The sequence below is a fragment of the Phycodurus eques genome, chromosome 6 (assembly GCF_024500275.1).
Source record: "Phycodurus eques isolate BA_2022a chromosome 6, UOR_Pequ_1.1, whole genome shotgun sequence".
Lineage (NCBI taxonomy): Eukaryota > Metazoa > Chordata > Actinopteri > Syngnathiformes > Syngnathidae > Phycodurus > Phycodurus eques.
The window spans coordinates 11,087,080-11,113,709 of record NC_084530.1 but is presented as its reverse complement, the minus strand read 5'-3'; the positions used below and the strand labels follow the sequence as shown (position 1 = coordinate 11,113,709).

Here is a 26,630-nt window from a genome sequence, read left to right as displayed (position 1 = left end):
TAAGATTAGGGAATAAGTTTTAATTTAAAGAATGATTGCCATGTGCACTTGACAGTGAGGAGCAGAGGGTAAGGGAGCAAAGCAGATAAACAACCCCTTCTCTGCTTCCAATTAACAACGATATCGTTGTAAGCTGGTGTCTGGCCAGAGTACATTGTCATCATTAGGACTAAAGGGTCAAATAAGACATTGCATCATGGCGCTGCTGACCCGCTAGCATTAACGCTGACTGCAGGAGGCTAGCGTTCCTTGACTGCTAAACACCTCCTTCCCCTCGTCCGCTTGAACTACTCTCACCTTCTTAGGGTTGAGTCCTTTTATGTGTCATTCAGTCACAGCTTCGTCTCTGCAGCTAAAGCAGTGCTGGCCACGTCTGTACATTGACTTCTGATTAAATGCACCCGCGCGAGGGTTGTCCTGTGGCAAACGCAGTCCTCCACTCCCCGTTCGAGATCAGATGACACACCGATGGTCTGACACGGAGGCTTCCGGGGGAGCGGAAACACGTTTGTTTGCTGTGCTTACTCCTGGGAAATGTCGTTCAGTGCTAGCCAAACACCGCTGTTGACAAACACTTTGTTTTCATCTAACCAGACTACCATACAATACTCCACTGTGTTTTTATTTCAATATTAATGAATTGATCATATTTTAGCTCATTTAAACCTAGTGTTATATACATTATCAAAGAGTTCACACTTCTCCCTCCCCCACAAAACACCACACTGGCTTTAGTTCCGTCGTGTCCCTGCTTTCTTATCGTCCGCTGTGACCGGAGCATGTGTAATGCAGTGTGGTGTTTCAGAATGGCCTCTCCTTATTTCTCTCAAAATATGACAGTTGTCACTCGGAGAACTGAGAAGGCTGCCAGCTGCACCACTGGTGCCCCTCTCCTGTCCAGACGAAGAGACGCTGGTGACATTTCCTCGGTTGCTGTGAAAGTAGAGGAGGAGGAGGCAAGAGTCTCCCAGCAAACACCCTCCTTGTCAACACCAGGTAATGTTGAAGTCGAAAATATTCAATTGCTCCTAATTTCTTCCTGGAATGTGGAGACTAGTTCAACTCTTATTTAAGTGTCCTCGTGGAGTATTCTACTTGAGGGAGTGGAAAAATATAACAGAAATAATGTTGTTGCACAAGTGTGCACACCCTCTTGTAACTGGGAATGTGTGACTGTGTTTAGAATCAACCAATTACATTCAAAGTCTTGTTAAATAGAAGTCATTACACACCTGCCACTATATAAAGTACCTCTGATTAACCCCCCCCCCCCTCAATATATAATATTTTGCTGTTTTAGTAGACTTGTCCTGAATTGTTTGCAGTCACATCTTACAGCACAAGTCATGCGCTGCACTCCACAGAGACCTACTAGAGCAAGACATGTCCCCATCACACCTCTGACTCCCCCTCCTGCGTTGACCATCCACGAACAGGATGTGAGATGTATATTCAAACAACAAAAGATCAACAAAGCGCCAGGCCCAGACCTTGTGTCCCCGTCCTGCCTCAAAGTCTACACGGACCAGCTTGCTCCAGTCTTCAAATAGATCTTCATCAGATCTGTGAAGTACCATCCTGTTTCAAACGCTCCACCATCATCCCAGTCCCCAAGAAACCTGCAATCTCGGGTCTGAATGACTACAGTCCTGTCGCCCTGACATCTGTGGTCATGAAGTCCTTTGAACGTCTCGTGCTGGACCACCTCAAGAGCGTCACATGTCCCCTGCTGGACCTCCTGCAGTTTGCCTACCGAGCAAACAGGTCTGTGGAAGACGCATTCAACATGGGACTGCACTTCATCCTAGAACACCTCAACGTCACGGGGACCTACGCGAGGATCCTGTTCTTGGACTTCAGCTCTGTGTTCAACACCATCATCCCTGAACTCCTCTCCTCCAAGCTTCTCCAGAGCAGCGTCTGGCCTGCCATCTACCAGTGAATTAACAGCTTCCTGACGGGCAGAACACAGCAGGTGAGGCTGGGGGATACCACCTCATCCACACGCACAACCAGCACCGGGGCGCCCCGAGCATGTGTCCTCTCTCCGCTGCTTTTCTCTCTCTACACAAACGACTGCACCTCAACGCACCCGGCTTTCAAACTCCTGAAGTTTGCAGACGACACCACAGTCATCGGCCTCATCAAAGACAGTGACGAGTCTGCATATCGACAGGAAGTGGAGCGGCTGGAGCTGTGGTGTGGCCAACACAACCTGGAGCTGAACACGCTCAAGACTGTAGAGATGATCGTGGACATCAGGAGGCATCATTCGCCACAGCTGCCCCTCACGCTGTCCAATGCCCTGTATCAACTGTCGAGACCTTCCAAGTTCCTGGGAATTACAGTCTCTCAGGACCTAAAGTGGGAGATCAACACCAATTCCATCCTCAAAAAGGCCCAGCAGAGGATGTACTTCCTGGGGCTTCTGAGGAAGCACGGCCTGCCGCAGGAGCTGTTGAGGCAGTTCTACACAGCCGTCATCGAATCTGTCCTGTGTTCATCAATCACAGTCTGGTTTGGTGGAGCCACAAAACAGGACCGAGTGCAACGAACAATCAAAACTGCTGAAAAAATTGTCGGTACCCCCCTACCCACCCTTGAGGACTTGCATGCTGCCAGAACTAAGACGACCCCGGGACCCGACCCGAAGATGATTCTGATTCTGGTTCAAAGGTATTAGTCAGGAGAAGGGTAAAAATCATTTCTAAGGCATTAAATATACCATGGAACACAGTAAAAACATTATCAAGTGGAGAAAATAAGGCACAACTGTGACGTTTTTAAGAAGTGGATATCTCTCCAAAATTGATGAAAAGACAATAAGAAAACTGGTCAGGGTGGCAGGATGGAAGCCTTAAGAAAGAAAACACTTGAAATCTCCCAAACACATGTGGGAAGATGTGTTATGGTCCAGTGAAACCAAGGTTGAACTCATCACTTAAAGAACACCATACCAACAAGTAAAGCATGGCAGTGGCAGCGTCATGTTTTGGGGCTGTTTTTCTTTAGATTGAGCTGGGGTCTTAGTCAAGGTAGAGGGAATTGTGAACAGTTCCAAATACCAGTCAGTGCGAGAGCAAAACCTTCAGGCTTCTGCAAGTTAAAAGTTTTTTTTTAAGAACATCTGAACTTGATTTGGGATTAATCAGAGGCAGTTCAAATGGTGGTAGTTGTTTGTTTGATTTTTGTTTCAACTGAGATGTGTAAGTCATACGGCTAAATAAATCATTCTATTCTGTATATTGCTATCCCCCCTTTTTCAATTTGAAATTCTTCATTCTCTCTTATCAGATGGTAGTCAGGACCGCCTCCAGTTGGCCACTGCTCAACCAAAACGAGAAGCAGATTGTCTGTCGTTATCGTCACATGGCCGCAGGCAGAGACAAGTAAAAGTGGAGTATGATGAGGGTGTTTTGCCGGCGAAGACGAAACACTGGCAACCTCCTGATTGGAAGAAACAGTTAGGGCACATTCGTGAAATGAGGAGCAGCCGTGATGCCCCCGTAGATAACATGGGAGCAGAGAAGTGCTACGACGCAGAGGCTCCGGCTAATGTTAGTGTATATGCACAGTACACTATATTTCTATATACTGTATACGTTTTTAAAAAAGACTTCTGAATACGTACCCTGATGTATATGACGTCACACAGGTGAGACGCTTTCAGGTTTTGGTGTCCCTGATGCTGTCTAGTCAGACCAAAGACCAGGTGACGGCAGCTGCTATGCAGAAGCTCAGAGTTCATGGCTGTACTGCAGAAAAACTCCTGTCGACTGATGACGGAACTCTGGGAAAACTCATCTACCCAGTCGGCTTCTGGAGGGTAACGCCACAAAATCCACATTTAAAAGTTATTATCATCAGTATGCACATCATCCTTCCGCTTCCTTGACATTGCCGTTTCACTGTTCCTCTGAAGAACAAAGTCAAATTTCTGAAGATGACAGCAGCCATGCTCGTGAAGGATTATGGAGGCGACATCCCAGACAGCGTGGAGGCGCTTGTCCGTCTGCCAGGAGTTGGACCCAAGATGGCTCACCTTGCTATGGATATCGCCTGGGACCAAGTGTCTGGTATAGGTGGGGACACAGTCTAAGCATGTGGAATCACTTTTCAATCAAATCAAATTAAAATAAAGTTGCCACTGCCACAGTTGGATTTTTATGTATACAAATTTGTGGGGCACCAGCAAATAGGAAGCAAGTCTACATACAAGAAAAATTGCTTTAATACACTTACCTTTTTTGGAAATCTTCACACCAAAGTAGTGTAGTTGTTAGCCATCTTTGCAGGTGCAACAGCATTTGGCCTTTTCATGGTCACGGGACACCTAAGTGGGGTTGCTGATGTCATATCGCACAATCATTTGTATGCATTTGTAAATTTTAATTCCTGTTGATATACTGATTCCTTGGGGCAGAGGGCTATGCTGCCTCAAAAATCACAGACAAGACATGGCGAGTTGGCTGAAGCAAATTTAGAGATAATGGAGGTTATGTGTAACCAACTTCCGCATTCATCAAAACAGAACTAAGCACTTCCTTTCAGTTCAGGTTACTGGTGGAGCACTATGGCAGGAGACCGGGACAAAGCACCCGTAGAAATATTAAACGTCTACAATGTCTTTTGTTTTACACGCAATGTCTTCAAGAGATGCCAAGATGACTATCTCCAACGTTTAGGCTTCGTTTGTGTTTAGATACAGTATATATCATACATCGTCTGAAGACGCCAGCAAAAAAGAAAAAAATATTCTAGCAAGTTCGGGTTCAAACCATCATGTCAGCCCATCGTTATCATAGATATCATTGAGAGCACAGGAATTCTGCCAACCTATTTTCTGATTTGGTAACATGACATTCCGCATAAAGCCCATTACTCCTCAACAGCAGAATTTTGCAAAACCCTAAAAGGAAAAAGGTTGCAGCATCGAAACTTGTTGAACTTCTTCTCACAGGCGTAGACACACATGTGCATCGGATCTCTAACAGGCTCGGCTGGCTCATGAAGCCCACCAAGAACCCAGAGGCGACACGCAAGGCCCTACAGGAGTGGTTACCTCGGTAAATTCTCTGACCCTTAAAATCTGTTCTGTCGTGTCTTGTAAGTAATAAATAGTCCTCAATTTCCCTATTAATGGCACTGTTAACAAAAAAACACCATAATAATCAATAACTGTTTTCATGCATAAAGGCTTTTAAATCAAACTGATGATTTATGAAAGGTATTTTTGCTACCAGGAATGTAAGTGAACAAAAATAGTAATGTGTTCATATTCATCGTCTTGTATTAATGCTTGATAACGGTTACAGGGATCTCTGGAGCGAGATTAACTGGCTGCTTGTGGGTTTTGGACAGCAGGTTTGCCTTCCAACCAACCCGCTCTGCTCCCTGTGTTTGAACCAGCATAGCTGCCCGTCTGCTCACCAAAGTTCTCCTGCAAAGCGGCTAAAAGCTTCGGGTCTAGCCTCTTCCCTCCAAACAAAAGCTGAATCTGAACAAGAAACTGTTGTTAATGAGGAGATGATCGAAGAAGAGCCACAGCCGGTTAATCCCACCACACTGAGAAGGAAGCTGAAAAACAAGATTAATCACTCATTTTAAACCTTCTCTTGGATTATGTTGAATAACATGGATTGGTGGTTAGAGGGATTTAAATGGTTTTACCCACTTAAAACACTTTGTAAGTTTAGGAACAAAACAAATACTCTGCTGTTGTTGCTGCCGTGGGAAACAGTGCTGACATTCATTTGGAACCTCCTATTACAAGATCACTTTTTTCTGTCCACTTCACTTCAATCTGCATAAAATCGCACAAGGCAAGCAATTTTCTTGGTGGAGCACAATTTGTACACAATGCAATTCGAAGTGCTTTTCAGCTACATAAAAACACAAGAAGGAAAATAAAATAATTCCATGAAACAAAAATAATAATTAAATTAAAAGAGAGGAGTGCAAATAAAATCCTTTCAGTTGTCCTTCTCAAGGCATTGAACCGATAACAATTGGCCTGTACTGGTAATTTACCAGAAAGGCCCTGGATGAATAGGAATATTCACAGGCAACTTTCAGTTGTCATATGTACAACTAAATACAACTGATGTGTCAAAGTGGAGACCTCCCACGTCTTCTGGAAGACTGTTCTAGATCAATGGCTCTCAACTATTTTCAACCTGGGACACACATTTTTCTATTGTCACTAAGTCGTGACCCACTTACAGAAGTTAGGAGCAATAAAGAATGTATTTATCCAAAATAGCCTTTGAAAGCATGAATGTTATATTTTTAAACATAACTACTCACACCTACATGTTTGAAGAGCCTTTCAGAGCACCGTATTAAGACAATGAGGATGAACATAACCTAAAATATTTGCAAAATATCAACCCACTTTTGGGTCCACGAGTTGAGAATCACTGTTCTAGTTCTAGAGTTTAGCAGCATAAAACTGAAATGCAGCCTCACCATGTTTAATCCTGACTGGGCACTGGCAAGAGACTACTCACTGAGGGTCTCAGAGCCCCAGAAGGTTCGTATGGCTCCAACGTGTCGGACTTAACTTTGGCGCTTGACCGTGATGAGACTTTTTTATACAAGCAGAGCTGTTCTGAAGTCTCTCAGCGACAGGAAGCCAGTGCAGAGACCTGAGCATTGGTCATAATTCCTGGTTTTGGTCAGGACTCCAGCAGTAGCTGTCTTATACAGTGCCGTGAAAAAGTATTGGGCTTCTCCTCAAATTCTTATATTTTTGCATAGTTTACCCACTTTGTTTAAGATTATACAATAATTGTTCATATTAGACAAATATAACCCAAGCTAACATAAAATGGTGTTTTTATGTTCGTTTTGGTCAGCAGCAACTCTGCCATGGATGCCATTTTTGCCCAGTCTCTTCTTTATTGTTGTGTCATGAACTTTAACTGAGGCAAGGGAGGCCTGCAGTTCTTTAGAAGTTGACCTGGTTCCTTTATGGCCTCCTGGATGAGTCGTTGCTGTTCTCTTGGGGTAATCTCTGTAAGATTCCCACTCCTGGTAAGGTTCACTACTGTTCCATGTCTTCTCTACGTGAGGATAATGGCTCTCCCTATGGTTCGCTGGAATCCTAAAGCTTCAAAAATGGCTTTTGTCACTGATTTCCTCGACTGTTCTGGAATTTCTTTAGGTCCTGTCATTTTGTTGCATCTTTTGTCTGACTTGATTTTGTCGGGACAGATTCTGTTTAAGTGATTTCTTGTTTGAACAGGTCTGGACGTAATCAGGCTTGGGTGTGATCAGTGAAAATTTATTTTAAAATTTTTTTATCAGCCACAATTAATTCATCGTTTAACAATGACAACAATGTTTTCCATAATAAATGAACTCACCATTTAAAAACAGCATTTTAAATTCACTTGGGTTATATTAGTCTATTTACATTAGTTTGATGATCTTAAACATTAAAGTGGGGAAACTATGCAAACATATAAACATTTGAGAAAGGGCCAATTCTTTTTCACGGCACTGTAGCTCGTTTAGAGAGCCCAGTGTGGAAGCTGTTTACCTACTAGAGTTCAGCACTCATGGATTTGTTTCTCTAAATCATATTTAGAAACTATTCCTCTGAGTTTGGCCCTTTTTTTAGGTAGTAAAAAACCTGCTCACTTTATTCATTTCATTAGACTGTTAAAATTAAGTCCAGTATGACCCCGATGTTTCTAACTTGGATTAGGTTTTAGAGATAGAGTCTCAAGGTGATAACATGTTCTTTGTTTCTGTGAGCCAGAGACAACTTCTGTTTCGACTGAAAATTGTTTTGCGTCCACACACTAATCTGCTCGATGCAGTGACAGAGTGAATCCACAGGCTGATGTTATCCTGCCGTCGGTGACCCGTAGATCTGAGTGTCATCTGCGTAGTTGTGGTAGGACACTTTATAGCTGTGCATTAGCTGGCCTAATGGAAGCATGTATAGAATGAACAACAGGGGTTCCAGTATTGACCCCTAGCAAACCGCACAGATCATAGCCGTTTGCTCTGAGACACGGTTACAGATTTCAACAAAGTACACCCTGTCCTTTCGATTGGATTAAACCAGTTTAGTACCAGAGATTCCCACCCAGTGTTGTAACCTCTGTAATAAGATCACATGGTCGACTGTGTGAAAGGCCTTGACAAACTGCTGGTTTGGGTGTAAGAGACAGTCAAAGAAAACTGCAAAAACGGTCAGATAAACCAACATGTACATTACAAATAATAATAGCTTTGCTCATGAGCACATTGAGAGTGTGCCCTCTGCTGATGGTTTTATCACCATTTTGAATGACATACTCAAATGACTTAAAAAAAAAAAAAAGGTTTCCTTCTCCCGGGGCATCTAAATTGTGGTTTGAAAATTAAAAACAAGAAGCCATTTTTCCATATATCATACACTAAAAACCTCGGGATGGCCCTTAAGGTTTATAGTTGGGTAAGGAGAGTCAAAGCTCAGTGTCACAATCAATGCAGATTCTCATCTCAATGATAAAAACAAATGAGGCCAATGTGTTACCATCAACACAATTTAATTCTGCAAACAAACAAAAGAAAACCAGGAGAGTATGTCAGCCAAATGGAAGGCTGTCACAACATGTATGCAATTGACAAGAGGGGCCCAATCCAAGGTGTAGCACGCCAATAAATCACTGGGTGATTGTGATTTATGTATACAGGTTTGTAATATAGCATCACACTATCATACATTTATATGGGTTCACAGTAATAACAGCCCTCCAAGGGAAATCGAAACTGATGTGGATTCTTCTTCTTCTTCATAAAACAACTCTCACACAACAAGTGACCTCTAACCTCTTGCCCACCTGCGACAGACTGAGAGAGGGATTTATTGCATGGCAGAGCCCATCAGCATTCAACATTGGAGATTATTGGGTGGCGGTGACGGTTTGTTTTTGAGCTCCTGTTTACACACATTTATTCACGCAAACACATTTTTTTACTCAGAAAATAAAGGCGTCACAGAAAAAAAAATGTGTTTTTTTTTTTTCTCTATAAGCGTTTTTGGTCCATAAGAACTTTTTGATGTACATGAGATATTTTTTTTTTGGGGGGGGGGGGGGGGGGGGGAGGGTGAGAGGTATGTTTTTCTGGTGTGGGTTCGAGCTTTTTGGGTGAGTGTGAGATCTTTGTTATAGCGTGTGTGTCCGTGTGTGTGCTTGCATGCGCGTCCGAATTTCCAGAGCTCCTTTGATGACTTTAATTGCGCGTACCTCCATGTGACAAAGACTCGAGATGTCTTTATGTTCACAGGGAAACGAATTCGGTTTCAGGAATATAGTAGTTGACTGGCTCTAACCTGGCATTTTTGTGCCCCCAGGCTGACTGCGTGGTGAGCTCTCCTCTTGTGTGTCTCAGGCAGCAGGGAACGCCGCTCTGACAAGAACCATTAAGAATTAAGAATTACGCGTGAGAAGCGTCTTTCTAATCTCTGATCTCTGCTAATCCCCCCTGTGACTAGTGGCTGGGATTAACTCTTGTCTCTGATTTTTTGACACCGCGCTTTTTCTCCCTTCGCACTCATTTTGCGCCCTAATGCGCGCGCCCTCTATTTTGTTTGCACGATGGGTTAAGTATTCATTAGTTTTAGCCTAAGTTTTCTTTTTTTTTTTTTTTTTCCCCTGCACTTCGGACGATTGCAGTCACATGATGCGTAGCGATGATGATCTTTTGGGCACAGGAGCGCTCGCTCGCTCACTCGTGTTGGATTAAAAGTGCGTGAGCACTTGACAAGAGCACACGCAGGCGGCGTTGATTCCCCGAAGACTGCTGAACTTGTTGGGCGCTTTTGACCCGCCGGAATGGAGAGCGAGCTGAGGCCCAGGGTGTGCTACCTGGTCAAAACAGAACGCGGTTATGGGTTCCACTTGCACGGCGAGAAGCTCAAAGGCGGGCAGTTTATCCGAAAAGTGGAGCCGGGCTCCTCGGCTGACCTGGCCGGCCTGAGACCCGGCGACCGAGTGGTGGAGGTGAACGGCGAGAACGCCGAGAACGACAGCCATCAGCGGGTGAGTTCCACGCCGGCGTTGTTCCAACTCGCAGGTGGAGGTGTTGGCCTTTTTGTTTTGTTTTGTTTGTTTGTTTGTTTGCGTTTGAGAGCGACAAAACCTCTTGAGAGGAACAACCAATACTGCGACCTACCTGTTGGACCACTTTTTGCGTCGCCTGAGGAGGAGGAGTACCCCCCAATTCAATAACTGGGCCAGTGTGAGCCTTGTGTAAAGGGGTTCCCCGGGTGTCATGTTGAAAGGATGTTATTAACATCACATTAAAACATTAATGTGTAATCATAACCCCCCATCGACAAGCATTGAATTCTTCCAAGTTTCTTTGTCTGTACTCTGCAGTGGTGTATGTTGAAGCATGAACAGCTGTTGAGACATTGACCAGGTATATTGCTATATTGCAAATGCATCAATTGTCCTTGGCTTATATCACAACTACACTCCAAATGTCATCCAAATCCATTCACAACCATCACCTAATTGAATCCGCTCTTTTAGTTATCACCTTGGTACCAAAATGATGCACATGTCATCGACACACATTTAATATATTTTCTTTTTATTTGACAATGTTTTTTTTTGTTTCCTTAAGATGTAGCGAGGCTAAATAAATTCCAAGAATCATTTGAGTTATGTTCGAAAACTGACCAATGTCCCGAAATCAAAAGTGAATCAAATTATCCTTGGTCATACTAAAACAATGCATCAAATTTCATTCAAATCTGTGGTAAAGCAATATTATTTTATAAGTACGGTACACACAGCAAATCCTTACAGAACATTTTGGCTTTTGCTTATCAGAAGCAACGTACAAATGCAAGCAAAATACTTAAAACTACATGAACGACGTATATCTACTGTGTCCAGGTGGTGGAGCGGATCAGAGAAGTGCCTCACCGCACCAGACTACTGGTAGTGGACCGAAACACGGATGACTACCTTCACAGCTGTGGTCTGGCTTGCACAGAGGATTTAGCCATCGAGATGGGGACCCTCTCTCCGCGTTCCTCATGGAGAGCCACATTAGCAACTTCTCCATTACCTCGGGAGACTTTGCCCAAGTCCCCTATATCTGACCGCACACTTCTTGCCGCAAACTCACCCACTCTCTTGGTCTCACGAGGCAAGCCGAAGAGGTCCTCAATCACGTCAAGTACCGTGACAGACGCAGAGGTGAGCATCTTTTTGATATGGTCTCGGGGGCACTAAAACAGTCCAAAGTCCATCATGGTAGCTTGAGGGAGGAGGCACAGCAGTTAACTGGCTAGCACTATTGTCTCATACTGGACGTTTTGTGTGCATTGTGGACGGAGTATGTTAGGTTCATGAAAGACACAAATATCACAGGTGTCGAACTCGAGGCCCGGGGGCCAGATCTGATCCGCCACATCATTTTATGTGGCCCACAAAAGCTAAAAGTAATAGTTGTTGATGCTTGCGAAATTGATTTGTTCCTCTCATCCTGGCATAAAATAAGTCCAAATTTTCAACTTGTCTTTTCATTTCATTTCAGCTTTTATTAACCAACTCCCATCTTAATATACATTGAACAATAGTTGTATACTTATTTGGTTGTCACCATTTTCCATGACATTTGATTTCAAATACAATTTGTTGTTGAGAATTTATATAGAAAACAACAAAAATTACTTTTGACACCCAAATCAAATTACCTATAGTTGTGGTCAGTCCTGTGATTGCCTGATGACCAGATAGCGTGTACCGTGACCGTGCCTGGCACCATACTCAACTCACATAGACTTTAGCTTCCCACGTGACCCACATTGAATTTACCTGGAAAAAGGGAACTGTGATGTCTTATTGTATGGAGTACATTAACATCCATCGAAGGACAAGAATTTACCCCAATTTCTTTTGTGTGAAAAAACAAAACAAAAACCTGCGTATTAATGAGTCAAGTTTAATATGGTTAGATGATTGGTTGCTCGACAGCCACCATGCATGCTATGGTGTCATTGATTACGCACCCTTGAACCTGACGTGTGCCGAGCAATAATGTGGATTTGAGCACTTACTGTAGCTGATGTGCCGTCTGGATTCCATCCCAGACACCCAGTGCCAGGGTGTCTGGGAGCTTCTCTCTAAAGTTGATGACCATCAACAAGGAGAAAACACTTGAGAAGAGAAGGAAAACATGCTTGCGCATTTTTTTTGTCACACAATGCAACGTTTATTTTTGCCTTGTAACACTGTGTCCCTCAAAAAAACTCGAGTCAGTGTAATATTTGTTTACAATGCAGTTCGCTGAGGTGTGGTCATTTCAACTTTGTCAGACAGCTCTCTTTCTGCATACTGTGTTAACACCATACACATTTTGTTCACACCTGACTACTGTATTGAACTCAGCCAAATTTCTCGCAAAAACAATCAGTCAAATTAACTCGAGACGCGGAAGTGTGAAGAGATACTCATGTGTATAACCGTTTTCCCCCGGGAGAGAGGAACCATCAAAGGTTTAAGTTTGTGTATTTCAGTCCACTGTTGAAAAAATATTGTTTACATTTTAAACACTCGATACAAAAGTACGCAAGACTATTGGACATTTGGCTCTAATACAAGGATTTTGTGGCATCTCTTTGCAACAAATTATTTTGTTCTGCTTGATGGCAAATTGATGTGCTTGAAGTCCAAACTCATCCATGCTTGCTCTATACACTGGGTTACGGTCACCTCATAATAGAAAAAAAGGCTTCCCCGAACTGTTCACACAAAGTTAAAAAGCATACAATTGTCCAAAATGTCTTGGTAAAATGAAGAATTAAGATTCAAGGGTAATTTACGGAAACTATTTCAAGCCCGGATTATGAATTGATTGATTTATTGGTGTCCTATATGTCCATATACTGTAGTATATTAACTGCTCTCACACTGATTATGCTAATCTGGTGGTTGTTTTAGCTTTGTGTAATATGGACTAGGGGTGCATCAATACCGATACTGTACGTCTGTTCTCGTACTTTGACTTGTAAAAATGTTCCGACACTACGACCCTGATACCACTTCACCAGCCTGACATATAGTACTCAGTTTCGGTGGCGACGGGTGCGGCCGCTCTGCGCGTTGTTGTGAGTTTTTTCGAGACCCGTCGCACGCTCTTGCACCTCGCTGCTCGGCTCCGGTTGAGCCAGCCGATCCTCTCATTATCATACAGTGTCGCCGTCTAGGGGGTGCATTTGCGAGCAATGATGGCCACAAAGAATCACTGTCCTTTTTGTGCCAAACCTTAGATATTTTTTAATCTACTGTATGTGAAAATCTGTCAGTTAAATCACTAACAGAAAGATTAGGATTACAAAAAAGAATAAAAACAAAAATGTATGACATGATAACAGCCACTATCCAACTTTCCAACTGTACCCTATATTGCCAAAAGTATTCACTCCTTTGCCTTGACTCACATTTTAAATGATATCCCATTCTAAATCCATCCATCCATCCATCCATCCATCCATTTTCTGAGCCGCTTATCCTCACAAGGGTTGCAGGAGCGCTGGAGCCTATTCCAGCTATCAACGGGCAGGAGGCGGGGTACACCCTGAACTGCTTGCCAGCCAATCGCAGGGCACACATAAACAAACAACCATTCGCACTCACATTCACACCTACGGGCAATTTAGAGTCTTCAATAAACCTACCAAGCAAGTTTTTGGGATGTGGGAGGAAACCGGAAAAACCCACGCAGGAACGCGGAGAACATGCAAACTCCACACAGGCGGGGCCGGGGATTGAACCCCGGTCCTCAGAACTGTGAGGCAGACGCTCTAACCAGTCGGTCACTGTGCCGGGCATTCGAAATCCATATAGTTTAATACGATGTTGGTCTACCCTCTGCGGCTATAACATCTTAAACTCTACTGGGAAGGCTTTCCACAAGGTTTAGGAGTGGGTTTATGGGAATTTATGACCATTTTCCCAGAAGCACATTTGTGAGGTTACACACTGATGTTGGATGAGAAGGCCTGGCTCTCAGTTTCAGATTTTATGTGGCCCACAAAGGCAAAATCATGTGTGTCAACTTCCATGATTCTTGTTCAAATCTGTACCAAAATTTCAAATTGTCATATATTCTAAATTAAAACGTTGAGATATTGTAAGCATTTTTGTGTGACCAAACATTAATCATAGTTGAAAACCCCATTAGCCTTGATTTCTGATTCCCAAAACTAGTTCATACATTTCGTGTGTAAATATGATGAGGCAATTAAAGATGGCTATGGTTTCACAGTCATGACGGCCCTCTGAGGGAAACCGTAACTACAGTGTGGCCCGCGACAAAAATTACTTTGACACCCCTGCTTTTCAGTGTCTCACAATATTAGATAGACATTTTATGAATAACACCTTGTTTGTGATGAACACTTAGGCCTACTACACTACTGTTTCATTGATTTATCTCATTTATTATGTTGGTCAATGTAGGGATACTTGGAGAGCTAAGTATTTTTACATGGAAAAAAGTCTGATAACCACTGGATTAGGGTATTGTTGGAACAAAGCTAATATTATCAAACATTTATTGAGAGGGCAGAATGTGTTCCTCCAAAAAGTGAGTGAAACGTATGTCATGTTCAAGAAATGTTTGCGGACGATATTTAATTAAAATAAAACACATTTCCATCATAATATAAGTATTAGTACTTGATATTATGGCCTAGTATGGGCCATTCCTTCAATTTAGGTTCTGGCCCAGGCATGGGGCCATAATCATGGCCAAGATCAGATTTGAAAAATGCATACATGAATGGCATTAATGCTATTTTGTATACTCCCTTTTGTTGCGCCTGAACACTTATTATCACAGAAGTAATAGCTGACATTTTTATTAGGTGTGGTTCTAGTTGTAAAGTGGTGTAGAACTGCACTATATCTGCAGTGTTTCGAATGAATGTATTGGCCACACGGTTGAATGTTTCCATGCCCTGATCTTCTAGTGACGTCTTGATTTTAGCTGACTTCAGAACACTCTGTCAGAGCTGTGTTTGGGCTCCAAACAAAGTGGAGCTCGATCATCAGGACCGTGGCTCAAATCAAACTGTCATTGTGTTTAGCCGAAGGCAGGGTAAACAGTGACGGCCCCTTGGCTGGTGGTTACACTTCTTTCATATTCTTGGTTAAAATGACCAAAGTATAAACACACAGATCACACACATCTTCTATTACATAAACACGCAGTCTTTGCCAAACAGTTATTATTATGCATGCATGTGTGTAAAACTGAATAACAATAACTGAAGAACCTTTCTATTTTTACTGTATGTGTCTGGTGGAATTTTAACTAGAATGTTGTAGCATTTCCTGATCGCACAATCTAAATAAAAAATGGCAACACCCGTCACAATATAGTTTCAACGCTACAGACAATAACTGTTTTTGCTAATTCCGCCAGTAGGATTTATTTTCTTAACCGTGTTGCTTAATGGTTGACATTTGCCAAACCCGTAAACACAGACAAGATTTCATTGTTGCATGAGGTTAGCAGACACCCAAATAAAGGCCTCTGTCGCCACAGTTTGGCTCGATAGGTCACATAGACATGCAATACACATACAGCTTTAAATATCCATCCATTTTCTGAGCCGCTTCTCCTCACTAGGGTCGCGGGTGTGCTGGAGCCTATCCCAGCTGGGGCGGGGTACACCCTGAACTGGTTCCCAGCCAATCGCAGGGCACATACAAACAAACAACCATTTGCAATCACAGTCACAACTACGGGCAATTTCGAGTCTCCAATTAATGCATGTTTTTGGGGTGTGGGAGAAAACCGGAGTGCCCGGAGAAAACCCACGCAGGCACAGGGGAGAACATGCGAACTCCACACAGGCGGGACCGGGGATTGAACCCGGGCCCTCAGAACTGTGAGGGTGACGCTCTAACCAGTCGCCCACCGTGCCGCCACAGCATTAAATAGTTTTATTCAAATCATTTCTTGAAACTATAGCAAATAAACCATATCTCTACTTAACAGCCTCCAACCACATTTTCCCTTTCTATTGCCATTCGTCGTGTATTATTTCCACTTTTTCACTTGTGCACAGATTATCAGTGTTTATCATCTCCGAAATGAAAAGAATGTTCATTCTAGAATCACATGGTGTTATCATGTTAGTCGTTGCGCTTTCATCCAGACCATCGAGTAGGATTACATGAGCGAGTAAAACATAATAACATATACTGTATGTGTGTGTATCAGGTGTGTCAGAACAGGTCTTGGACTGGTGTCACAAAAGATATATTTCAAGTTTTTCCCTTCGAAGTAATCCCCCTTGGCATCCAAAAAAACTTTCCCAACCGTCTCTGCCATGCCTTCATGTACTCCTGGTAGGATTCTTCAGGGATCCTCCACAGCTTCATCATAACGCCTATCTTGATGTCGGCCTCATCTTTTTTCATTGATTGCTTTTTATTGAACTCGTAGACACGCAACAGAGATATTTATAATGATAAAAAAATAGAAGAAAAGAAAGGAAATTGCTTTTTTATTGAACATATAAACACATAACAGAGATATTTATAATAATAAAAAAATGAAGAAAAGAAAGGAACATCAATAGCAAAGTTCAGCAAAGGGAGAAAAAAAACAAAAAACAACGGTTCTTCAAAACGGGTCCTGTTAATGACCACCTTGATCTCGGGTGAATCGGGAGGTTGCTCCAGCACGGCAATGTTCTTCTCGGCGAGGAACTGCCACATGCTGAGGGCGTTGCAATCAGGCGTGTTATGATGATGAAGCATCCACGAGTTATCCTGCCACAACTCTCTCCTCTACTCGCGCACCGAACGATGCAAAAGCAGCAGGATTTCTTTGTAGACGTGCTGGTTGATCGTCGAACTCGCAATGGACGATGCCCTGACGTCGAAGAATGTGATCAACGTGACTTTGACTTTGGACTTCGCCTGTCTTGCTTTCTTCAGCCTTTACAAGGCTGGACTCCGTTGGACACCGAAGGCTCTGGCATTTGGTCTCTCAGTCGTACTCGAAGATCCGTGACTTATCACCAGTGATGACTCTCCTTAGCTAGTCTGGTCTCATTCATCTCATCATCACTCACTCTGCTCATCAATGACCTGACGCAAAGGATATGTACTGTATATACAGCAAAACTTCAATGGCTGCAGAGATCTGAGGTCATAGTTACGACTGTACTCCAAGGTGATTGAATTGAACGGGGAAACCCTTATTTGTAGTGTGGGTTTGAAGTATATCTTTTGTAACACAGTGTGTCTGCACAATTTATTTTGTATAAAAAGTGTTTAAAAAGAAAAAAGAGATCCATAAATTGTGAATTATAATCTGAATGAATTTTTTGGTCCTCTCGTCATGCTAAATTCTACAGGAAATGTGTACCAACAGATCATTGTGGATATTTGTACAGGTCAAAGTGGTGTGCAGCATGTGTCCCAGCTGGGTTGAGCCAATGTGACAAAAATAGCAATCAGGCCAATTGCATATAAATCATGTAACAGCAACATCTGGGCCTGTCATGCCATCGTAATCTACTAAACCACAGTGTTCCAACCGTCCCACAGCATCAACCTTGTCTTATCAGTGTGTATGGGTTGCAATTTAAACAACCTACACAACCTCATATTTACTGAGGGTTATGCATGAAGTAGTTAATGGTTACATAAGTGAATGTGTGCGTGCGTACATGTGTTTATTGTTGATGGATCAGAAAGGACAGTGACAGTTGTCACAAAGCCCTCATGTTGGTTTATCTACACGATATACAGTAGCCCAAAGTGTTCGCACGAGATATCTCTTGGTATGCTGAGACGTTCAGTTCCTTTCACTGGAACTAAGAGGTCAATATTTTGGACAATTATCTGCTCCCAACTTTGCGGGAACAGTTTGTTGCGACATGACTGTGCACCGGGACATAAAGGTCTATAAAGATATGGATGAGAGAGTTTGGTGTGGAGGAACTTGACTGGCCTGCACAATCTTCTGACCTGAACCCAACAGAACACCGTTTGTGATGAATTAGAAGCTAGACTTAAGAGACAGGGCTTCTCAGTGTGTGACCTCACAAATGGAGTTCTGGAAGAAGCGTCCAAAAAATCCCAGAAAGACACTCCTAAACTTTGTGAAAAGCCTTCCCAAAAAGACTTGAAGCTGTTATAGTTGCAAGGAGCGGACCAACATACATATTAATTAAAATTTTGATCTTTTAAGTTCATATTACAGTCAAGGCAGGTGAGTGAATACTTTTGGCAATATAATGTAGGTAAGCCACATGAGTGTTAACGATGGTCGCTGTCCTTTCTGATCCATCAACAGTAAACACACAGCACCAAGCATGCACACATTCCCTGATGTAACCATAAACTACTTGAGTACCACATACTTTTGGCAATATAACATGTGAAGGTGCAGTCACTGGACGGTCACTATCCCAAATTACCCGAGCGACATCGACTAATGCATGAACCTGGCACTGTGAGTCATGTAACGTGCCCAAACATGTCAGCGGTCATTAGGCTCAGGGTTGCTCAGACAGATCCATTTAGTGTAGTCCACTCTGTCCCTGCTGATGGGGTCTTGGTGGGACTATTACTTCGGTAGCATGTGCCTGAAAGACACACATTCACAGATGTATACTTTATTGACAATACGATTACGCAAATCGCTCTGCAAGGTTAGGAAATGATATACATACTATACTGAATGTGATTTGTGATAAATGACAAAAAGATAGGCGTGGTGGTTCTCATCGCGTCGTAAATAACTATTGTGGAGCTCGTCTGGGGTCAATTTCCACCATCCACCGATTCCCTGTCATTCTCTGCATGGCGACCAGTCCAGGACATAAAATATCATGGAAAATGTGTTAATTAGATGAACATCACCCACACAGACAATAATAGCATACATACTATACAAGCATTTATAGGGACCACTGTGACCACTTAATACATTATAATGGTATTTTATACCAGACCTGTATTAAATATTTTTTTGTCTTTTTGACAAATCAATCAAAATTTCCCATTACCACCAAGTGATCATAATGTTGTGGCTGGTCAGTGTACAATACCAGTGTGGTATCAGTAAAATGAGAACCCTTTTGACTGGTTACATAAGTCCTGCAATTGGCTAGCAACAAGTCCAGGGTGTACTCTGCCTGTCACCCAAAGTCAGCTGGGAAAGGCTCCAGCTCACCCGCGACCCTAATGAGGACAAACGCAGTAGGAATGGACGGATGGAGGAATTTACAGAAGTCGTGATTGAAATGAGCTTTTCATTTACAATTTAGTAGCATTGTCCTCATTTGAAATATTATTTTACCTCGCTACAGATGGAGCCCTCTCCAGAGCCGTCGACTGAGCTCCTTCCCCGCCTGTGTCACCTGGTGAAGGGGGAAAAGGGCTATGGTTTCAATCTGCACAGTAATAAGGCAAAATGTGGACAATTTGTACGCTCGGTGGATGCCCAATCACCTGCAGAGAGAGCGGATGTGCGTCCAGGAGACCGACTGGTGGAGGTACGCGCACACGCAAAGGGGTCTCCCTGGCTTTTCCTTACCAAAATGACCCACATGTCAAGTGTGGACTCCTAGGGAAATCAGAACCACCACTTTCCTGATGAATCAAGTCTGTGCACTGATTTGCTATGTAATTGGATTAAAGCACATAAACTGGAATTAAGAGTGTTTAGACTGGAAGTGAGCGAGACGGTGTTTACAGGGTGAAAGGCCGTAAATTTGATGTTGGATAACTCTTAAGGAAATGGAGGACAGCTACATTGAACTGTATGTCACAAGCAGCAAGATGTTACCTCTATTCGTGATGTGTAGAGAAATTTGCGTCATGCAACTCAATCTGCCTCTACTCAAATTTCAAGTTTAAATCTGTGTTCTGTGAGGCCAGACATCCCCCCCGCTGGTCATGTTGTGTAACGGCTACTTCCTCCAAATCTCTGCTCTTTCTCATTAGCGTCACACTATCCTACTTCCCGTTGTCCTCACGGTTTCCTTTTCCATGTCTTCTGTTGGTCAGGTAAATGGAGTGAACATTGAGTGTATGAGACACTCAGAGGTGGTGGCATTCATTAAAGCAGGAGAGCGAGAGGTACGCCTCCTAGTCGTCGACCAGGAGACAGACGAGCTCTTTCACAGATTGGGAATCACGCCCACAGCACGACATGTACTGTATATTTCAATGTTGTTGTTGTTGTTTTTTTTTTTTGCCTTTCAACCACATTCATGCATACAGACAAGAGGTATCAAAAAAGGACTCAAGAGTTTGTACTTAAGCAGAAGTACAGATACTTGTGTACAAAAAAAAAAGACTGGTGAAAGTAGATGTACTCATTCAACTCCAATGCTCCCTCTCATGTGATATTGCTTAATTGCTTTGTATTTGTTTTTGTTAAATCATTAAACAATCAATACCAAATAGACAAAAACAGTCGTATTAATGTATTGTTAATGGAAATGTTAATAAACAGCATCCATCCATCCATTCTCAACGCCGCTTATCCTGGTCAGGGTAGCAGGGCGATGGTGCCTATCCCAGCTGACTTCGGACAAAAGGCCAACTATACCCAGAATTGGTCGCCAGTCAGTCGCAGAGCACATACAGACACAAACTACCATTCGCACTCAATTTCACACTGTCACCGAGTGGGAACTCAACCCACGCTCCCCGCTCCAAAAGTCAGGCGAGTGAACCACTACACCATCAGTGACTTACTAAACAGTATTTGGAAAAAATAGATATTTTGCAGAAAAACTAATGAAAAATGTTGTATCCAATTTTCCGATTAATCAATGGAATAATCGATAATCTATTCGTAGACTATTCGATAGTGACAGCCCTACTCTACCTGCTTCAAATTCCTTCATGTCACTGTTCCTGTTTTTTCCACCTTATAAGGCCTCAAGATCTGGACCGCGGTTGACTTTAACTCTCTCTATTTACGTCTTTTTACGTCGTGTTGGAAGGTAACTAGCCTATTGTGACAAAAGTAAGGAGTAGAAAGTGCAGATGTTTACAAATGTAAGGAATAAAAGTGAAACATTGTCAGAAAAGAAATACTCAATGTACAAATACCTGAAAAAAACAATTGAGTATAGTATCGAAACCACTGACATAGGAACCCTTTTTTTTTTTTTTTTCAGATTTTGGGGAAAAACCTGCCATTCAATGTAGTTTAGAACATTCGGAAAGTCACGTTTCTTTGAAAAAATTGAAATAGTTATTGAAAAAAAATCCAGGTTCAAATTTCGGCTGGGGCCTTTCTGTATGGAGTTTGCTGCTTCTCCCAAAGCTTCATGAGTTTGCTCTTAGTACTCTGACTTCCTCCCACAATCCAAAAATGTGATTCATAGATTAAGCGAAGACTCTAAACTACCTACAGGTGTGACTGGGAGTCTGAAATGTGAATGCGTGGACTTTGTATGTTTACCTTGTACTCCAGCTTCCTTTCCACATTCCAAAAACATGCATGTTATGCTAATTAAAGACTAAATTGTCCGTAGGCGTAAATACCCATCCCTAATATCACACCAATTCCCCTGCTGCTGTCATTGAGCTCAAATGGCTTTATGGTTACATGTTACGGCATCACGTTGCTTGGGCATGCACTGAAGCCTACAAATGCATTTGCATCGTGTTTTCTTTTTCAAAGTATCAATATGTGTGGACAATTGTTTTTTTCTCTACCGCAATTTACAAAAATACATATTTTCAAATACTGCATCTGTATATATGGACATAGACCGGTGTTTTCCCAACTTTTATTTCGCAAAGGCACATATTTTAGTGAAGAAAAAATCTCACGGTATACCTCAAACAAAAATGTCACAAAAAGTGTATATACTGAAATAATGATTATCTCATCTCAATTTACTCACCAATTTACTTGTTCAATTGAACACAACGCTTATTCTGTTGTATGCATGGCATCAACAGGGTACACGGGTTCATTGTACTTTCTGCCATCTCACGGAGAAATCAAATTGGTTCTCCCTGTCACTATATATCGCTGGCATAGATACTATAGATGAGCAAAGATACATTATTTGCAGTAAATCATTTTCAGACCAATTAAAGTGACATTGAATACTCTTGAGAAACACCTGATAATCTCATTCGACACTGAAATGTGTGGAATCACTCCATTAGCCATCTCACTAGCTTCTTTCAGATTTGTTTTTTCTATTTTCTATTACTCGCAGGTCTACGTGGATGAGTCAGCTGTAGAAGCCGCCTCGTCTGCCCCTTCTCCCACCTCCGCTGAAGTGCCAATCATACATGTGACACTGACCGACTCCTCGATCACAAACGTGTCCTCCAAACAGAGGGCCAATGGGAGTTGTGCGTCCCAATCCTCAACCAGCTCTACAACTCATTCAGAGATCAGTAGCTCTGACATTAGTTTCCAGGTAAGAAATACCTGTGTTTGTGTATGCACGGACTCCAAATGATGACAAGTTACAGTATGTACGGTATATGAAACGTGCAAACGTGTCTGTCTGTGTCGGAGGTCCCCGATGAGGATGACAGAAGAGTTTTGGATCCTTTCATGGACAGTGGCCTGCGTTTGAGTCCGACAGCAGCTGAGGCGAAACAAAAGGCTCTTGCTCGACGCGACAAAAAGACGGCGCCCCCTATGGACTGGAACAAGAAACAAGAGATCTTCAGCAACTTCTAATGTCCCAGAGCAGGAGGAACACAAAATACAAGCATGATTTGTGGCATAATGTCGTTTGAACTGTACAGTTCTTGCTAATGCATGAACGAGGACAAAGGAGTGAAAGCAATCACCAGACACTTAACAGACATAGTGATATTCTGGACCAAGGAATATACACTGTACTACGTTTCGTTTTCTCCCTCTATCTCATTTGAGGATGCAAGAATTGCATCACAGAGTTGCTGTTTGCTTCAATGGCATGTTCTGCAGTGCAGGATGAAATGTCTTTCCTGACAATTATTTTACTGTGGAATGCACTGTAACAATGGACAGTTAGAAACTCCACATGATATATTGCCGAGATCATGTTGACACCTTCAGGCACACTAAGGGGGCCTATTATCTCACTCCCCATTATTCCATCCCAATATATTCCTCCACCACCACCTTACCGGCGTTACAGCCTTGTTGGGACATGTTGACCATCTGCCGACCATCCACAACTCCAATTGTCTGGGCCAGCGGTGTAACAGTTGTCAGCGAATTATTTTCATTAGTCAGTAATTCATGTAATTCTGGGTCCACTGCAAACATTTCTCCTTGAAAGCATTGTACAGAGGTGGCTGAAATAACAGCTACAAGCTTTGCTCTCAGAACACAATTCGCATTTGCTTGACAGAAACCTTTCTTAAGACACTTATTCAGAACGAAAAATTTTTTTCTCTGAATCACAAAAATGAAACAATAAAACAATCTTGAACTGTTCAGTGTTTTCGTTCCTTAAACTTCATTAATAATAAGTATTTTCCCTTAAAATAGGATCTGTTTGGAAACTCAATTTCAAATAGGTTTGATATTGATATGAGTGATCTAATGGGAGAAACAACATGCAAAAACTTCCCCAGAAAACAAAACTGAAAAAGTTTTAACTTAAATCCTAAATGTTACATGCATAATAATATATACAGTATATCAGTGACGGGCAGTGCATTTCAGACCTGGGCCTTCAGTGGGAACTAAGTGACCTAATCCACCCCTTAATACCAATGTAATTTTACAAAAAAAAAAGCCATTGCTAACCTTTCCCCCAAAAAAATAATATACAAAAGTATATTAATTTCCATAATTCCATTCAAAAAGTGAAACTTTCATAGATCATCGAGTCAAGGTTCTGATGGTGTGTTAATAAAAGGCCAAATAGGGACGCTATAAATTGTGGGACCCCAAATCTATAATCTATGAAACTTTTTTGAATGGAATTATAGAAATAAACCTTTCCATGATTTTTTTTGGAAAGGGTCTGTACTTCAGTTATTGTTAAAAAAATGTTTTTAAAATAGGGTCACATTAAATCAATCAATTGGAAAAGCCTGCTCAATACCAAGAATACTGTATACCAGGCGTTACCAACATGGTGCCCACAGGTACAAGATCGCCCCTAAGGACCACGTGAGTAGCCAAAACAGATACAGTAAGCGTTCAAGGGATGTCACTTACCAGAAATTTAACTAATCCTTAAACCTTCGGTAGCTTTGGTTGTCTAGTGTCAAACAAAGAGGCTGTACGTACTAAAAGTACCACACAACAATGAACCATCCCAATGTATTTTTTTGTGACTAAATTAAGACTTTGATCTGTTCGCTGCCATGTAATGTCAAGCGTGGACATCACAGTATGAGTAGCAGAATAATTTTTTGGGATACACAACTGGGAAATGTCTGTAAACTGAGACATTCTCCTTTTAACGTTCAAAGCCCAATTTGTTTTTTTCAGCCCCAAAACACAGAAGGCTGGGCTGGAGACTGGTTGGAACATTTTTATTACAAAACTCCTGCTTTGGTTCACGTTATAGATATAAGCACACAAAAGGTATTTTTAAACTCCGAAGCATTTCCATTCCCAGACCACAGGGGAAAATGGCTGACTTAAGTCATCAACAACAAAAATGTGTTTCCGTCAAACATCATGCTCTTTATTCAATATATATTTAAAAAAAATAAAAAATTAAAAAAACATCCTCTCAACATCTCATTTGTTTAGTCATTTGTTCCCATCTTTTTGGCCCCAATTTGGAAAACATTCACAAGAATAATCCACTAAAATGTAAAATACATCATTTTGTACAAGCGTTAAACTAATTTGATTGCATTAATAAGCGTAGACTGGGATTTGGATTGTCTTATATTTTAATTTAAAAAAAATTGACTCAACGGTCACAGTTAGTCGAACAATAGATGATGGCAAACGCCTGCAAGATGTCAAAAAACCCTTACCATAAGAAAAATTTTGAAATTCACTACTACTCACTCCACAATAGATTGTGTTTCTCTTTAGTACTGCTTTTTGGCCATGTCCTAGCTTTTTTTTTTTTTTTTTTTGTTCCCCCCCCCCCCCCCAATAAATAAACTCTGCCCTGGTGGGTAAATGCCAGTTGTATGGAATCACTGTAAAATACATGTCAAGCATCCACTTATGCAGACATGTAGCAAAAACACAGGCAGGGAGCATGCTCACAGAGTAGGCCGGGTCAAGCTATCCATCCCTAGAATTAAAGTTCATTTTCACCCATTATACAAACGCCTTCAATTTATCTAAATCATGCTTAAAGGCAAATTACTTCTCATGCAGTATCTCTCGAATTGGCGCACACACATACACACTCAAAGAAGCAATATGGCAAGGTTAGTCATTGTAAAAGTGCGGATTAGTCGCAGTTTCACAAAGTTGATTTTATTTGCCATTTAGTATTGGGATAGTTTCTTTTTCTGCAAGTCAAAGACACTTCAGTTCACAGTGCAGAATGACAAAACACTGACATTAGGATAAACACATATGGGTAGGGTTTAAAAAAAAAAAAGTCTGTACAAAAAAGGTAAAATAAAAAGTGCAAAAACAACACTAACTGAAAATGAGCATTTGTTATTATGTAATTTCTTATTAACAAGACATAGGTAGTAGCAAATAAAATTAAAAAAAAGTTGACTAGATGTAAAACAAAGATATTTGCTTAAACTATCAATATGGCAGCAAATGAATATCAATACAAATGTAGAACTGAACACGTGTGCACACACACACACACACACACACACAGTCACAGTTAAAGGGTGCCAAGGACATTGCGGTGGGCGTCAAGTTTAAGCTCAGTACCATGTCAAAAACAAAGCACAATTTACTATTTGACACAGAATGACGAAGGGTTTACAAACTTCACATGCACGCACGTAGATTTATATACACACACACACACACACACAATTAACTCATGAACACAACCAAGGATGTGATTCGTTCGCAATGATTTCCTCCCCTTTGACGAGAAAACAAAATGTGTTAGCCCTAATCCTCCCTTCGTGGAAGAGTGGTGTATGTGAAGCCACGAGAGAGACAATAGAGGGGGTTTCTCTCTCTCTCCAGATCAGGTAGAAAATGTGACAATAAATGTCTATAATGGATAGTTGTGTGAAGCAGCACTGTGGTCAAAATGAAGGTAAGAAAACATTGATGCGGATAGTGAGGTTATTTTACAGCGATGTGGAATTCGGAGATAACAAATGAAGTCATAGTATTGAATCCTATTCCCCTGGAAAGTATGCTATCACCCTGACTTTGAACAGAGTTAAGACACCAGTCTGTCTCTAACCGCATGCAATAGGTTGTAAGAAGTCCGTAAAATCGTGCCACCCACAGTCAATTCCAAGTACTGCATCTGCAGCATAATGTGCAAGTGTATATACGTCGATAAATGTCAGTCTGTCTTGTCTGTCTATTGGTCAAGCTACTCTTGCGATTAAGAACCCTGATAAAAATCGCACTGTTCCTGTCCTCCCAGCCCGGTAACAGACACGTCCGTGGCTTATAATCCCTGCCTTATTAATGAAGTCCCTCCCTCTCATTCCCTGAACTTTCTCTATGCCAATCTCTGTCCCTGCCTC

At 41.9% G+C, this 26,630-nt stretch overlaps 3 protein-coding genes across 10 annotated transcripts in view; 2 read left to right on the top strand and 1 right to left on the bottom strand.

The window, feature by feature from the left end:
• The window catches only part of tsc2 (TSC complex subunit 2), a 46,792-nt gene extending 46,302 nt beyond the window's left edge, over positions 1-490 (bottom strand). For 4 of the 5 annotated variants that reach the window (XM_061680630.1, XM_061680633.1, XM_061680629.1 and 1 more), the window contains exon 1: positions 298-489. The gene's annotated coding sequence lies outside the window, so the exon portion shown is untranslated. Of the gene's footprint in view, positions 1-297 lie in introns of all 5 variants that reach the window. The other variant, XM_061680632.1, reaches the window with a different exon arrangement.
• A 264-nt stretch (positions 491-754) lies between these two features.
• nthl1 (nth-like DNA glycosylase 1) lies at positions 755-6,057 on the top strand. 2 transcript variants are annotated; one of them, XM_061679868.1, is made up of 6 exons: positions 755-996; positions 3,295-3,557; positions 3,656-3,826; positions 3,923-4,082; positions 4,961-5,066; positions 5,316-6,057. In XM_061679868.1, the coding sequence occupies exons 1-6, from the start codon at positions 780-782 to the stop codon at positions 5,605-5,607; spliced, it is 1,209 nt and encodes a 402-aa protein (XP_061535852.1). In that variant the 5' UTR covers positions 755-779; the 3' UTR covers positions 5,608-6,057. The 2 variants fall into 2 exon arrangements, with proteins under 2 accessions (XP_061535852.1, XP_061535853.1); XM_061679869.1 differs by lacking the exon at positions 755-996 and adding an exon at positions 3,025-3,206.
• Positions 6,058-9,214: 3,157 nt separating this feature from the next.
• LOC133404194 (Na(+)/H(+) exchange regulatory cofactor NHE-RF2) lies at positions 9,215-23,468 on the top strand. Of its 3 annotated transcripts, none has more exons than XM_061679874.1 (6): positions 9,215-10,040; positions 10,905-11,210; positions 19,355-19,540; positions 20,055-20,126; positions 22,238-22,444; positions 22,546-23,468. In XM_061679874.1, exons 1-6 carry the CDS (start codon positions 9,834-9,836, stop codon positions 22,711-22,713), a joined length of 1,146 nt encoding a protein of 381 aa, XP_061535858.1. In that variant the 5' UTR covers positions 9,215-9,833; the 3' UTR covers positions 22,714-23,468. The 3 variants fall into 3 exon arrangements, with proteins under 3 accessions (XP_061535858.1, XP_061535859.1, XP_061535857.1); XM_061679873.1 differs by having other exon boundaries at positions 9,216-10,040; positions 20,055-20,201; XM_061679875.1 differs by lacking the exon at positions 20,055-20,126.
• Positions 23,469-26,630: the final 3,162 nt, after the last annotated feature.